This window comes from Tiliqua scincoides, chromosome 3, assembly GCF_035046505.1.
Source record: "Tiliqua scincoides isolate rTilSci1 chromosome 3, rTilSci1.hap2, whole genome shotgun sequence".
In the NCBI taxonomy this organism is placed as follows: Eukaryota; Metazoa; Chordata; class Lepidosauria; order Squamata; family Scincidae; genus Tiliqua; species Tiliqua scincoides.
In genome coordinates, this window is record NC_089823.1 from 223,480,520 (window position 1) to 223,495,543 (window position 15,024).

The window sequence follows — 15,024 nt, forward strand, 5'->3', positions numbered from 1 at the left end:
GCGACGTGGAGGGGGGGATTTGCTGCATGGGTAACAGCCTATCCTCCATACCTACTTTACCCAGGCTTCGCTCACTGGAGAGGACACTGTGTTCCGGAACCACCATTCAGAGCGTGACACCATAGTCTTCCGAGACTGAAGGATGCCAACTCAAGGTAGCTATAGGACAATGGGCGTGCCAGGGTGTCTGTTTTTCCACTAGAGAAAAAAACAAAGGTGGGGTTCTCAGGCTGATGGGTTCTGAGCCCACTTGCAATGTCAGTGTTTAGGCAGAATTTATTTGCAGATCATATGAAGGGAGAGGTAAGGAGGGACCTAGCAAGAACAAATGGGAAGGGGGCATAGCGACAATAGATACTTCACATTAACCTGCATTGCATATGCTTCCCTATGCCTAGACATAGGGCAGCTACTAATTGAGACAAGGGCCTGGCTAAGAGCTTGTAAATTCAGGCTCAGAGTGTATTCCAGCCTAAATCAGAACAGTCTCCTACACAGCCTTCTAAAAGACTCGCTAGCCCCGGTGGGCTCTGAGGTGATCTTTCACAAAATTAGATCAATTGGTATTGGCTCAGAAGTGTGGGGTTCGTTGCCCGCTACAGCAGCTTTCCAATTAATCCAAAAGGGATTTCTTGATATTCAAGCACAGAATTTACATAGTTCTCTATGTTTCTAGATGCTTTTAAGTCTTATAAACCTCGATGGGTCCTGATAAAGCGTCATTTTAAAAAGTGGGTTCTGGTGCTAAAAAGTTTGGGAAGCACTGCACAGTGGCATAGCTAGAGGGGGGTGCAAAGCATTACGTTTTGCAGGGAGCCTCACTGCAGCATGCAAGCATCCCCTCCCCTTCGGAACAGTTCCCGGTGGTGGAAGCAAAATGGGGGCATACAAAAAGGATGAAATGTGGAAGGAGAAACCCTGAGCCAAGTTGCTCAGGGTTTATTATTATATTTTTAAAAAAACCCTTCAGAAAGTCCTTTCAAGTAGCTCCACATCCAACAAGTGTGAGGTGAAATTAAGGACACTTCTCCACTGTTTCCATAACGAAGCTGTTTCCATAACAAAGTACATAAAGCAGTGGTTCCCTGTCCTGAAAGGGTTCACAATCTAAACAGCTGCAGAAGAAAGACCAGGACTAAGGACACCATGCTGGGGTGGACAGTTGCTCTCCTCCAACTGCATGCAAGAGAACTCCTTTAGAATGCACTTCTTTGCTCAATTATTAGCTATTATTGTAAAAAAAAAAAAAAAAAAAAACCCTTCTTCTATACAGTGCCATTGTAGCAAAGTGCACTCTGGAGGGTTAAACAGTCATCTTGAGGGCTTTTCTGGCTGGAAAACAGTGTAGAAGAGTAAAGGGTTAAATGCAGGGCCGGCCCAATCATGAGGCAAACTGAAGCGGTTGCCTCAGACAGCAGACTGATGGGAAGGGGGGCCCATTTCTGTCTACTGCTAGTCTCCACCACCTTTCCTTCTCCTTCTGCTTCTCCTTCTGCTCCTTGGACTAGAAAAGAAGAAGGGGACAGGAGGAAGAGGAAGTGTGGAGGGGAAGAGAGCACTGAGTTAGAACATTGGAGAGTAGGAGGAGCCAAGGCTGGCACATCATCAGGTAAGGGGGGGCAGCATTTGGCATGCCACCTCCAGAGGCACCAGGAGGTCTCAAGCCAACCCAGGTTAAATGCTCCGTGTCACTATCTCTGAACAGAAGCCTGAAAAATCTTAGCAGCAGCTCTGTGTGGTTACTGCTTGTAAGTAAACTGAAACCCATAGCAATGAGGTGACACATTTGACTCCATGTATAGTTTGGCCTGAATTTAAGGGTGTATTGCACATGGAGTTACACAAACCTCAGTGTCGATGTGTCCCGTTTAGGTGTAGCATCCAAAATCTATTATGCCCAAGTCCTGGGGGTTAATGTCAGTGAGTCAGTACTCAGAACCTTTATTGACATAATATATACAAACTAACAGGCAGTTCACAAACCTAAAGAATAATTCCCTGATGTTCCACCCATTTCTCTAATGCAGGGGTGCCCAATCTGGCCCGCAGGGAGCCCCCAGTCTCCAATGAGCCTCTGGCCCTCCAGAGACTCGCTGGAGCCCATGCTGGCCTGAGGTGACTGCTCTTACCATGAGGGTGAATGTTCAACCTCTTGCGTGAGCTGTGGGTCAAGGGTTCCCTCCACTGCTTGCTGTTTCACATCTGAATGCGAAGAAAAACTGACATTGTAGCTGGCCAAGGTGAAGGCCCTGCACACATAAGGGCACTTTAACAGAGTGAGGTGCCGTGGCATGTGACCAGCTCTGGTAAAGATCTGATGACTCAATGGGGAGGAAAATTTCATTGGTGGCTCTGCACAGCTGCTATGGGACCCACCAAAAACCTGGTCACAACCCACAGTTTGGGAACCACTGTGCTAGTGAAATAAAACCCTTCAGTAGAAGAATGCCCAGACTGTTTCTCAGCAAGGCTACTAAAGGCCCAAAATTGGTATCCTCCGGTTGGAAATAATTTCCTTTCCCATTCCAAAAGTCTCCCATGCTCCACTTTTAGTTGCTGAAATCCCATTAAAGAAATAGTGAATCAGAGGTTAAAAATTGCTTTTCAGACAGACGCGGAGAGGGATTATTTCTTACCTGCTTGAACACAGAACTGTAAAGAATACAAGTAACTGCTTTTCTGTGACTGGAGACCCTGTTTTTGCCTGGATCCTGCTCCATTTCCAACAATGTCAACTGGTTGTGAAATGAGATGAAAAGGTGTCCATGGGATTCATCAAAATAAAGCATGGACTGGAAGTCTAGCCTTTTGGGGAAGGAACCAGCAATTCTCTGGATGCAAAGCTGATGCTGAATGTCCCAAATTCTTAATACCTGTGCACAATTGAAGCAAGGAAAAAGAAAAATCAGAGCCAGGATTCTGCTTTTAAATTGGAGGCTGCAGAAATAGGTACTTCGTCAAATCAAAACTCCAGTATGGTTCATTTTCCATATTGTGTTCTTGGAGGTGCCACTTAGGGGCAGATCCAATGTTTGTGTTTGGGGGGGGGGGGAGCCATGAGCACAATTCCAGAACCCAGGTCAACCAGGCAAAATGGTCTCATCATGCAGTGGCCACAATACCCAAATTTGCCTGTTTTCCTTTTCCTTTGGAAGGGAAAGGGCAGCAGCAGTGAGATTTGACCTGCTGCCACCACCTCTAAGGGCCCAATTCTGAGCTGGAGCAGCACTGGTGGCCACTATGCTGCCCCAGCAAGCACCATTGCAAAAGTGACATAAGGCACTCCTTCACCAGCAGAGAGAGCACAGTGGCAGCACTGAGTCCCGCACCAGTTGGCGTTGGGCCTCAGCACTGAGAAGGCGGAGCATTGCCAGTGGTCAGTATTACCACCAGCCAGTGGAGAGGGTTTTCAGGGTGGGGAAGGGAGGGACTGGAATGGGATGGGGGAGGGCAGGCAGGAGGGAGAATCAAGCCCAGGAGGGGGGCAGAGACAGCGGCAGACTCTGCCACCAAATCCTGTGTCCCCTCCTCAGCCAGAAAGCCTGACATGGGCCTTTTCGGTTCTGCCTCCACTAAATAACGGGTGCAGCTCTGAGAAGACCCATTGCCGGCCATTTAGCTCAACACACGGTAAGGGAATGTTTGTTCCCTTTCCCATAGGAGACTCCAGCAGCTGCCCCAGCCCCATAGGATGCAGTGGTGGCCATTTTGGTACCGCTGCTTCTTGTGGTGGCCCCGGGGCTTAGGACTGGGCTGTAAGTGTTTGAAGAATACTTAGATGGCCAACACTGTCACCACTATCTTGGAGGACCTGTCACAGCACCTCCTGTGGTCTGGCATCAGGGATGGCCTCTCCCCCTACCCTCCTACTTGCTACTCCACTGGTTCAGTCCAGCCTTACAACCCCCACCCCAATGGGCAGTAATGCTAACCCCATGGACCACAACTGCATAATGCAATGATGCAAAATGTTTTGTAACCTCTTAACTCCTGTGTGGCTCCTCGTGATCTCCTCTCCCGCAGACATATTTCTTAGAAATTATCATTTTTAAAGCACTACATTGACATATCCCCTAGTTCCCTAACGTGGATGCAGCCCAATTGAAATGAATAGTTCTCTTTCCAATCAAGGTCTCATCCAAAGTGAAGCACAAGCCAATCACGGACTCCTATATTTCTTCTTTTACAAAGCTGTCAAACCAAGGCTTTCACAAACAAAGTCTTTTTATTTTTTTGATCCTATCGTTTGTCTCACATGGCTCTGCATAGTCAATGCTTGATTGGGGCTGGCTAGCATGAAGTTAGAGTTTGCTCCAGCAGAGCAGAGGGCTTTGTATGTAAATAATTAGCCACTCAGATGCCCCGTCATCCATCCAAGTGAAACCAATTCATGCTCAAGCCAAGAACAACACAAGTCATTTGTAAATCAATGGCTGAGCAACCAAAGAGAAAACAATGTTAGCAAACCCATTGAGAGGCTTAGTACCAAGTTAGTAATAAGAGTCTGTTCAATTCTGAATCAGGAGACCTTTCCTCCATTCTTTGGACATAAATCTAGGTTGCCACCTTACATATGCATGCGGGACAAGGACCTAGGCTTGAGAGTACCAACCTACTCTTCTCCTGTGCTATTAATACCAGCCTAACACCAAAATTGGCAGGCAAATCATTTCCTAGCTGGGAAAACCTGCTATTAAAGAGATAATAACAGAGCTAGGGAAAGAGCGACAATCCTGCCTAAGCTGCTATTATAAGTACCGAAGGAGGTGTTCCATCCCTCTGGAGTCCCTACATGCTGTGATCTTACTCAATGATTATGCCATTCCATGTTTGGCCAGAAAGCCAAAATAAATGTTCACTTGTTGGGAATTTTCTCTGGAAGGATTTGCTCCAAATCCATGCTCTGACTGAAGACCTCTGCATTCTACTGTAATGTTAAATTACTTTGCATATTAAATCCGTTTAGCTATAAGTATTGCAAAATGGAAAAGTTACCCTACTGAGATCCTAGAACCCTCTGGGTTTTCTTTTCTTTTTTAAGCATCTTGCCTAGATGGGCTAATGGTCTCTACTTAGCAAGCTGCTCCGACACTCACCTTGTCCTTGGCAAAGCTAATAAGCAGTTTTCGCTCAGTAATGAACCGAACAGCTATTACGCTCTCTGAATGGCCCTCCAGGACGCCAGCATGTTTAGATGTGACATAAGGGTTCCAGAGACAAACACAGCGATTGATTCCTGCAGTGGCTGTTCAAAGATAAAGCAGATCTTTAAAAATCTTCCTCAGAACAACTCATGAAAATATTTGTGGCAACTGTAAAAAAAAAAAAAAAAAAAAAAAAAGATGATAGATTCAGACTCTCCAATCTCCAGACCTGATCTCATATGTATTGCCCCAGTTCCCCCACAAAGACACAAGATAAAGTCACCTTTGGAATAATATTGGGGCACATTTATGGATTTACAATACTGTACATCAAGGCTGGCTTATCTTGTAGCAGGTCCTATCTATACCACGTCTCCTCCTTTAGTGAAGGCACCTACCCTGAAGGAAGCAGCGCACAACTGTTGCATCCCCCTTGGGTGTCTTCACCCTGGGTCCAACCTGAAATTGTCACTCAACAACCCCAGCTTTTAAGCACCAACCTCTGGAAAGGACAGCAAACTCTTCTGCCTGTTCCAAGGCTAAAAACCGTTAAGATAGACATCAGTGTGAGGGGTCACCAGCCTGCATTCTTAAGCCAGACAATCTCTTGAGACCAGTTCTGGTTCTCCCTCTGACCTTTGCTTACCTAAGGGTGCACACCAAATCCCTGCTCCTGCTTCTTGCCCTGCACTATACTGCCAGACATGGCCATCCTAACCAACCGCTATACCTTGAGAAGAGTCTGAGGTAGGTGAAAATTCCCTGCCCATTGGCCAATCAGGTGAAAAGCAAAAATTCTTAAGGTAACCAGCTAGTCGTAGCCAGCCATGTGCATGAATTCCATCATGCTCACGTACATGGAATTCTGAGACAAGGCTCCTCACTCTGTGAACCAGGACCTTTTGCACCAGCTGACCTCAAGCACCAAGTTACAGGGGAAGTGTCTTGGTCCTCCATGTGCCCCCAGACCAATCATACGCGCTTCTGGTTCACTGGGTCAGTGCTCCCCAGTGAGCCAGAAATGTACGTTCCCAATATTTTCTTGTGTATCCTGCTATCTCAAAGACCTTAACACTCCATGAGAAAGCAGGGCACAGGCCCTGGACAAAAACAGTCAAGAGTAAAACTTCTTGTGTGCCTCTGCCTGACTGGTCGAGCGTTCCAAACAGGTGTGTGTGCAAGTCCTCAGGGTGAACTGCCCTATAGTAAATGCCACCACCCCTTCTAACACTCAGTCCTCCAGCCAAGGGGAAGCTGAAGCCTGATGGGCTAACTCCCCAAACTTTGTAAGCTCCCCCAAACTCCAAGGACTGAAGCCTCAAGACCCTGGTTTGCTTCACAGTAATGGACTGAGTGGCCTAGACCAGGCTGATGGACCAGTTCCTTTCTACTCACACAGACACAAGCCTGTAATAATAAATGGCTTATTTAAAGAACAGAAGTATGGGTACATGTTACAGACAGGCCCCTATATCAGCAGATCCAATATCCATGGTTTCAATTATCCATGGATGGGGGGGCATGTGCCCCCATGTGCCCATTAACATGTTTTTAAGACTTAGCAAAGCAAAAATGGTTTTGCTTAACAGGGTTTGCTATAAGCATACAAGTTTATAGTGAACTTCAGGCTGCTATAACTGCTTCCTGTTGACCTCAGTCTCGTTTATTTCAAGCATCCAGGCTGCCAGGAGGCAGCCTGAAGTTCACTATAAGCTTGTATGTTCATAGTAACCCTGTTAAGCAAGTCCATTTTCAATTTGGTAAGTCTCAAAGGGCAAAATCCTAACCCCTTTTGTCAGTGCTTTCCAGCACTGACATAAGAGCAATGAAGCTCCGAGGGAAGGGAACAAACGTTTCCTCACTTTGAGGAGGCCTCCGTGAGTGTCACCCAACTGCAGGATGCAGCACACGTCCCTTTGGCACCGCTATGCTAGTGCTGGAAAGCACTGACATAGGGGGTTAGGATTGCACCCAAACACATGCTAACAGGATGGAGGCATGCAGAGACAGGCATCCCTATATCGAGGGTTTCTGTATTCATGGTGGGGTCCATGGAACAGATCCCCCATGGATACAGGGGCACATCTGTACTTTGAAAAGCATTAGGTATTTGAGAGAATAAATACAATACACACACAATGCTAAAACATTGGGGGTGAGAGGGAGAGGAAAGCCCTCCTTCAAGACAGCCAATGGAAACCCTTCCTTAAATGCACTTTGATCCTCTTTCCACTGATCAGAGGAGAAGAAGTGCTTATATTACCCTGTGCATACCTAGCTAAGAGTAAGTCCCACTGTGTTCAGTGGCACTTCCTTCCAGGAAAGTGTGGAAAGATTGCAGCTCAAGTAGCAAGGAGCAGATCAAACCTGTGCACACTGGCAGAAAAACAGAGAGCACATGACTCCTGCTCCCATTGAAAAGATCAGGACATGTACTGCCATCAGAAGGGCAAACCCTCAGGACAGGCAAGTGCATCCCTTTTGGCAGGCAAGTGATGCTGGGATACACGTGGGCCCTTGGAATAAAAACTCATAACATCGCTTTCTGCACTTCTCATTTTTGTAAAAAACCAAATCTGCGAAAAATAAAACTGAAAAAGCACACCTCTACTAGTGGGTATGTTTTCCCATGAAATAGCTGCATATTTGGTCTGGTCTTCAGATTCAACCCCCATCCCTAAACGCAGAATAAAAATGTCCTATGGGGAGGGGGGATAGGTTATAATTTGAGGTGAGAGAAAAAGGAGGTGGGGTGGGGGTTTGCAGATTTTAATATTTTCCAAAAGTTAGAAGTGCAGAAAGTGGCATTATGTGGTATTTATTTCATTATCACCACTATCTCTCACCTCTAGTTATAACAAAGAACCTGAAAATGTAAAGTGCAATAGAGAATGAGAAGCCACATTCAGTAATAGTGGCCGGTGGCTGGTGGATCTGAGGACCATGGCAGGAGCAAAACAGTAAACCTTCCTCCACACAATTGTCCCATTCCCGTTGTGTGTGTATCCCCCCCCCCAGCAAGCTTTTATTTAAGTTGTAAAGTTCAAACACATCAGCCCCGTTCATGGACTTAATGCAACAGATGGTTTGGCAAATACGCCCTATACTAGATTACACTTTGCAGCATACTCTCCAGTTCTTCACAATGTTTCCTCATTGATTTTCCAGCCTATACAATTCCCTCCACACATTCTGCTAAGACATTGCAAAGCCTCGGGTAACTTTTGTTCCATTATAATCCTCACTTCCCGTCCGAATGGAGCTGAACTCCATCTGTATGTTTTTATGTTTCTCTTTTGGTGCTAAACTTATACTTCTTTAGTCATCAGCCAGTCCTCCCAACGTTCTGTTCCCATGGGCACCTGGTTCATAGTGGCTACAAGCTAAAGAATATCCTCTGGGCATCTGTGGGCTGTGGAGATGGTGGTGGTGGAACTCAGGAGGGGCGGTGACCCATATTACAGACCTAGACTGACAGAATTCTTATGGCTTCCTCTTAGAAACTCTGCAATCTGTGGTTTTACGAAGGACTGAAGAATTCTGAATCCTCACAAAAGCAGAGCTTGCCAGTCCCACAGGGAACTGACTTGGTTACATTTATCTAACACCAGCTCACATTTATGCTGTATAGAAGAGTCCTGATATATAGGCCCTGGACATTTAGAAGTTTTAAGATAACAACCATCGCTAGGTAAATGCCATGTTTTACAACATCATTACAATTTATTGCCCTTTACTGGATGGAGTGTAGCCGAGAAAATGACATCCTCATTTTATCGCACTTTCTTCCGCATGATAACTGCTACTGCAGCTCGTGTTTTCAGTCAGAAAAGCAAAGACTTTTGGAAAATGCACAGTTGGATTATAAAAGGCTTGTTGTCTGACAACCTGTTCATTTCTTTTGTTGAGATGTATGGTGCATGACGCATTTGAATGCACATGTTTGCTTGAGACATACAAAATTATGCAGGGGATGGACAGAGTGGATAGGGAGATGCTCTTTTACACTCTCACATAACACCAGAACCAGGGGACATCCACTAAAATTGAGTGTTGGGAGAGTTAGGACAGACAAAAGAAAATATTTCTTTACTCAGCGTGTGGTTGGTCTGTGGAACTCTTTGCCACAGGATGTGGTGATGGTGACTGGCCTGGACGCCTTTAAAAGGGGATTGCACATGTTTCTGGAGGAAAAATCCATTACGGGGTACAAGCCATGATGTGTATGCACAACCTCCTGATTTTAGAAATGGGCTATGTCAGAAGGCCAGATGCAAGGGAGGGCACCAGGATGAGGTCTCTTGTTATCTGGTGTGCTCCCTGGGGCATTTGGTGGGCCGCTGTGAGATACAGGAAGCTGGACTAGATGGGCCTATGGCCTGATCCAGTGGGGCTGTTCTTATGTTCTTATGCTCTACTTGGAGCCTTCCAGCCATGTTGGGGTTGGACTGATGGCAAGGGGCCTCAAATCCCATGGCCTCAGAGGGGCCACACTATAAATTGGTCAGAGCAATCTCCCCCCCCCCATGCCAAACCCAAGACTTCCTGAGATCTATGGTGGCATGCCAAATGCTGCCCAACATTACTGGGTGATGTGCCAGGTCCTGTTCCTCTCACTCACTATAGCCCAGCCCAGCCCCCTCCACATTGTCTCTTCCTCTCTGTCCATTTCCTCCTTTTCCAATCCTGGGAGGAGAAGGAGGGGCAGTGGAAGAAAATAGGTGAACAGAGATGGGCATGTCCCAAGCACTAATCTGCTGCCTGAGGTGACTGCTCATGGATGGGCCAGCCCTGCATTTAACCCTATACATCTAAACTGTTTTTTAGCCATAAATGCCCCCCCAAAGTGACTCTTTAGCCTTCCGCAACCCCCTTTGCTATGATGGCATTGAGCAGGTTAAATTGCCATGGAAGGGGAGGTACAAGAATGGCCATGTCCCCCAATCAGCTGCCTGAGGTAACTGCTTCAGTTGGCCTCATGGATGGGCCGGTCCAGCCTCCCCCCCCCCCTTAATCTGTTTGGTTGGCAACCTTCAGACTTGATAGACTATGGTATAAGCCTACAGCACCCGGTATTCCCAAGCGGTCTCCCATCCAAGTACTAACCAGGCCTGACCTTGCTTAGCTTCCAAGATCAGACGAGATCAGGCATGTGCAGAGTAACAGTAGCTGCATTCATAAGAACATAAGAAGAATCCTTCTTGATCAGGCCAAATACCCACCTAGTCCAGCTCCCTAAATTTCACAGTGGCCCACGATAGGCCTCAAGATAATGCAAGATAACAAAATACTTGCATACTATTACCATTCCTTTACATCTGGCATGTTACAGATAGTCTATTTCTAAAACCAGGAGATTGCACATACCCATCATGGCTTGTAACCTGTGATGAACCTTTCTTGCATCAATCTGTCCAATTCCCTTTTAAAGGCATCTAGGCCAGATGCCATCACCATATCCTGTGGCAAGGAGTTCCACAAATTAATTACATACTGGGTAAATAAATTGTTTTTCTTGGGTCTGTTTCAACTCTTCCAACACCCAGTTTTACTAGTTGCCTCCTGGTTCTGGTGTTGCATGAGTGGTAAAATTCATCCACTTCATATTCCCCAACCAAATGAGGTATGAATTGTAGGAACATGGTGTAAGGCCTTTTCCATAACAACATCCCTAATAGAATTTCCTCTCCTTCGAGGACTGGCTGACTGCAACACTGCCCTCTTTCAAGGGAGCAGTGCCGGTGAATACATTCTTGACTCCTTTCATTTGCTCTCAAATTCTTTTATATTCTCTTCTTCTTCTTCTTCTTGCCAAGCAGTTGCTTGCTGCTGTCTTGCGATTATTTTGATTGCTATGGTTTTAAAGCCGGTTTTCAAAAGTGCCCGAAAATATTTTAAATACATAAATATTTAAAAGGACTATGCAGGGAACATCTGTGGGGGAAAAAAATCACAAGGTAATTTGCCAGGGTGGATGCGAAGTACCTAATTTCTGAGTGTTACCTGGGTCTGTCTCCATTTCAAAAATCACAGGGCTGAAATGGAAAAAATAGCAGGTAGGAGACAGAAGGCCTGCCGTTTATATTTTGCCCTCTGATGCGTTTTCCGTTAGGAAAGTTTTCAGTGAGAATAACTGTTCGGTGAGCAAATTGTCACATGAATAGCAGAATTAGGAGGAAGGAAAGGGTGATAAGGATAGAACCCATGGAGCAGGGCTGGCATTAGGGATCAGCGTTATCAGGGAGCTACCAAAGGCACAGACTAACTTTCAGAAGGGCACCCAGTTGGGCACCTTCCTCTGTTCCCTTCATGCAGCAACTCTCTCACCTCCATTGTCATCTCATCTCTCCAATCCCACAAGGGTGTTCTTTCCCAGATGCCCCCTGTGATGATGCAGGAACCTTTGGGGAGAACACTCCTGTATGAGGGGGAAGGCGCAGACAGAAACAGCACACAATATTTGTGTGCTCCTTTCAGCCCTGTTGGCACCAGGAAAAAAGAAGCACACCAACAAAACCAAGGAAGGTAAAACTCTCTGTTAACATGGGGGGACACCCAGTTTGGAAAGGGCTCGTGGAGGGCAACTTGCTGTGGGGCTCTAGAACAGACAAGGGAAAATATTTCTTTACTCAACGTGTGGTTGGTCTGTGGAACTCCTTGCCACAGGATGTGGTGACGGCATCTGGCCTGGACGCCTTTAAAAGGGGATTGGACAAGTTTCTGGAGGAAAAATCCATTACGGGGTAGAAGCCATGATGTGTATGCGCAACTTCCTGATTTTAGAAATGGGCTATGTCAGAAGGCCAGATGTAAGGGAGGGCACCAGGATGAGGTCTCTTGTTATCTGGTGTGCTCCCTGGGGCATTTGGTGGGCCACTGTGATATACAGGAAGCTGGACTAGATGGGCCTATGGCCTGATCCAGTGGGGCTGTTCTTATGTTCTAAAACCTAGAGGCAGAAGTGTAGCCAGTGGGGGGCGGGAGGTGCACTAAGTATTGCAGGTGCTTATGTAATGTGCCAAGTAAGTCAGTGGTTCTCAGATGTTTAGCACTGGGACCCTCTTTTTCTGCCACTTTACACGGGTGTCCCAATGCTTGAAGAAACTAAGCATTTTGCCCCCCCCCTTCCAGGAATGCCAGTACCCTCGCCTTTGCAGTTAGAGCCATTCCAAGTAGCAATGGCAATGTGGAGGGATCTCCTGCATGTTGCTATCATTGCCTGGAATGACTCCGACAGCGAGGGGGAGGGAGCACTTACATGGTGTGCTGAGGAACCTGCAATACTTTGTGTGCCCCCACTACTGCTGCCTGCATGGAGGCCAGAATTCAGTGGCTGACCGCATGCTTTGCATGTATATTTATATGAAAAGAACAACAAAATGGATGTTGAAATAAAACCAGAGACATGTGAAGATTAAAGCACCAATTTAAAAAAAAATAAAAATTGAAGACTGGAGAAATAGCTATGTGGCTCAGAGATGGAACATAGACTTTGCCTGGAGAAAGTCCTATGTTCAATCTGTATCATTGCTAAGTAGGGCTGTGAAAGATCCTATCTGAAACATGGAAAGTCAGTAACTGTAGACAGTACTATGCTAGATGGACCAACCATCTGATTCAGTATAAGACAGGCTGGTATGTCCAGCCATATACAGGTGGGGTATCCTTTATTCAAAATGCTTGAAACTAAAAATGTTTCAGATCTGTTTCAGATTTCAGAATATTTGCATATGCACAATTAGATATCTTGGGAATGGGACCCAGGTCTAAGCACAGCATTCATTTATGTTTCATATACACCTTATACACGTAGCCTGAAGGCAATTTAATACAATATTTTTTTAATAATTTGGTACATGAAACAAAGTTTGTGTATATTGAGTTATTAAACTTGTGGCATCGTGTCGGTTGGATTTTAGAGCATGCTGGATTTCAGATTAGGGATGATCAACCTGTATTATCTATCGTCCTCTAGACCAGGGCTCTCTAAACTTTTTGGCCAAAGAACCGCATCAAATATCCGGCACGGTGCCGAGAGCCGGGAAAAAAAAATTAAATATAAAATTTAAATAAATACATTAGAGATGGTACTTAGATGAATGAATGGGCTCAAATGTCCAGGATTTCTCCAAGCACCAACATAGCCAAGGAAATAAAGCACACACAAGCACAACTCTTGTTCTGTTTGGTCAACTGGGTCAGAGGCTTTCAGGGGACCAGAGGCTAGCCATGGGCCGAATAGAGGCTCTCCGCGGGCCACATCTGGCCCCCGGGCCGGGGTTTGGAGACTCCTGCTCTAGACTAGACCAGAACAGCCTACAGTCAAATCCTCACCTGAAATAAGCCACTCCAAACATATCTATACCAAAACTCTAAATTTATTTTATATCAGTTTAACTGTAATGGTTTTCCTTGAAATATACTAGGAATTGTCATTTGGTTCAAGTTCTGCCTAAGATTCCAACTTCCCCTGCATTCCAAAAAAGCTACAATTCCTAGACTTTCCCAAGAGAGTTAATGGCTGTGCAATCAACTGAAGTCTGCAATATAGCTATATCCCTGTGAGACTTTTGATCATACCATTAGAGTTCACAGTAAAGAAGGAATTGTTCATTACATACCTATCAAGTTGAGCCTGGAATGGAAGTCGAACGCATTAACTCCTTGAGCAATATGGAACGTTGTTTTTGTAAGACGACGACTTAATTTTTCTCTCCATGCAAGCACCAGTGAATTCGTACTACTGGTTGTTACAGACATAAAAACATCTAAAGAGGAACTGTATGCAACTGAAACAGGAAAGGGATGAAATTGGATTTAAATTACGCACAAAGTATGGTAATTCTTACTTCAAGCTGCCACAAACATGGTGCCGCAAATATGGAAATTGCACTGAAGTCTTAATATTATGTTGGCTTTTATTCTCACAACAGCCATATAAGGTAGTCTGGCTATAGGATTAGTGATTGCTCCCAGGTCATCCGATAAATCACGTGACTGATGAAAATTTAATCTGGCACTCTGACCAAAATACCATACAGCTAATTTTGTATCTGTATGTGTTTGCATTCATACATTATGTTTTTCTGGGCATGTGTAAAAACAGTTTATGGGCACACCTTGAAAATATAGTGCATGAAAATGGCTCCAGGCAAAGAAACGGCAAACACAAAATCAACTGTTATTCCTCGGCTAACGCACAGCAATACTGCAGTAAGCACTAACTACGATCAAAATGCACAGCTATCTCAGAAAGTGGTTTGTGATATGCTGCTGTAATTTCTGCTCTGCAGTCCATCTGGAAATTAAGATTAGAATGCGGAAAAAGGGAAGACATGAAATACCTTAAGGCCCTGCATTCCAACCTGCCTAGTGGGACTCTTGAGACCTTTACGAGAGTAAAATGTTATGAATTTTAGAAGCCAAGTAATCCTCAGTTTATAACAAAGGCAGACGCTTGTTGTGGAATAAATTATAATGTAAGTCAAGCACCTTGGAGGATACTGAACTGAGAAAGGTGATGTAGGAGTAATTTCTGTATCCAGAAGATATATGACAAATTAAAGTGTTCAACTGCATGAAGAAAACATGAGAGGGATTGGAGAACTGAGGCAGAGAAACAGCTGTATATATTAACTCATAAGTGAATTCTTATTCATATAAAATATGCAGCAGAAATAAACATGGGCAGCCCAGTCCTATGCTGGGGCAGCTCTGCAATCATGCGCTGCCCTAGCAATCATGGTCGCAAATGAGCCATAATGCAGGTTGTTGTGGCTGGGTAAGGAGAGGTGCCAACAAGGGCCAGCGCCAGTCTGGGCCCCCATACCGGTGGAAGGGGCAGCTGGAGTGTGTGAGAAGGCATTTTGGGATAGGGGAA

General features: G+C 45.4%; 1 protein-coding gene and 1 pseudogene across 1 annotated transcript in view; both read right to left on the reverse strand.

Annotated features, from left to right (window-relative positions):
* The window catches only part of WDR49 (WD repeat domain 49), a 125,970-nt gene that overhangs the window by 81,345 nt on the left and 29,601 nt on the right, over positions 1 to 15,024 (reverse strand). The window contains exons 5-7 of the mRNA XM_066621546.1: positions 13,766 to 13,933; positions 5,097 to 5,245; positions 2,637 to 2,873 (exon numbers count right to left, since the gene is read on the reverse strand). Coding sequence (XP_066477643.1) covers positions 2,637 to 2,873; positions 5,097 to 5,245; positions 13,766 to 13,933 — 554 coding nt within the window. The remainder of the gene's footprint in view (positions 1 to 2,636; positions 2,874 to 5,096; positions 5,246 to 13,765; positions 13,934 to 15,024) is intronic.
* On the reverse strand, positions 10,202 to 10,321 carry LOC136646558 (5S ribosomal RNA; annotated as a pseudogene).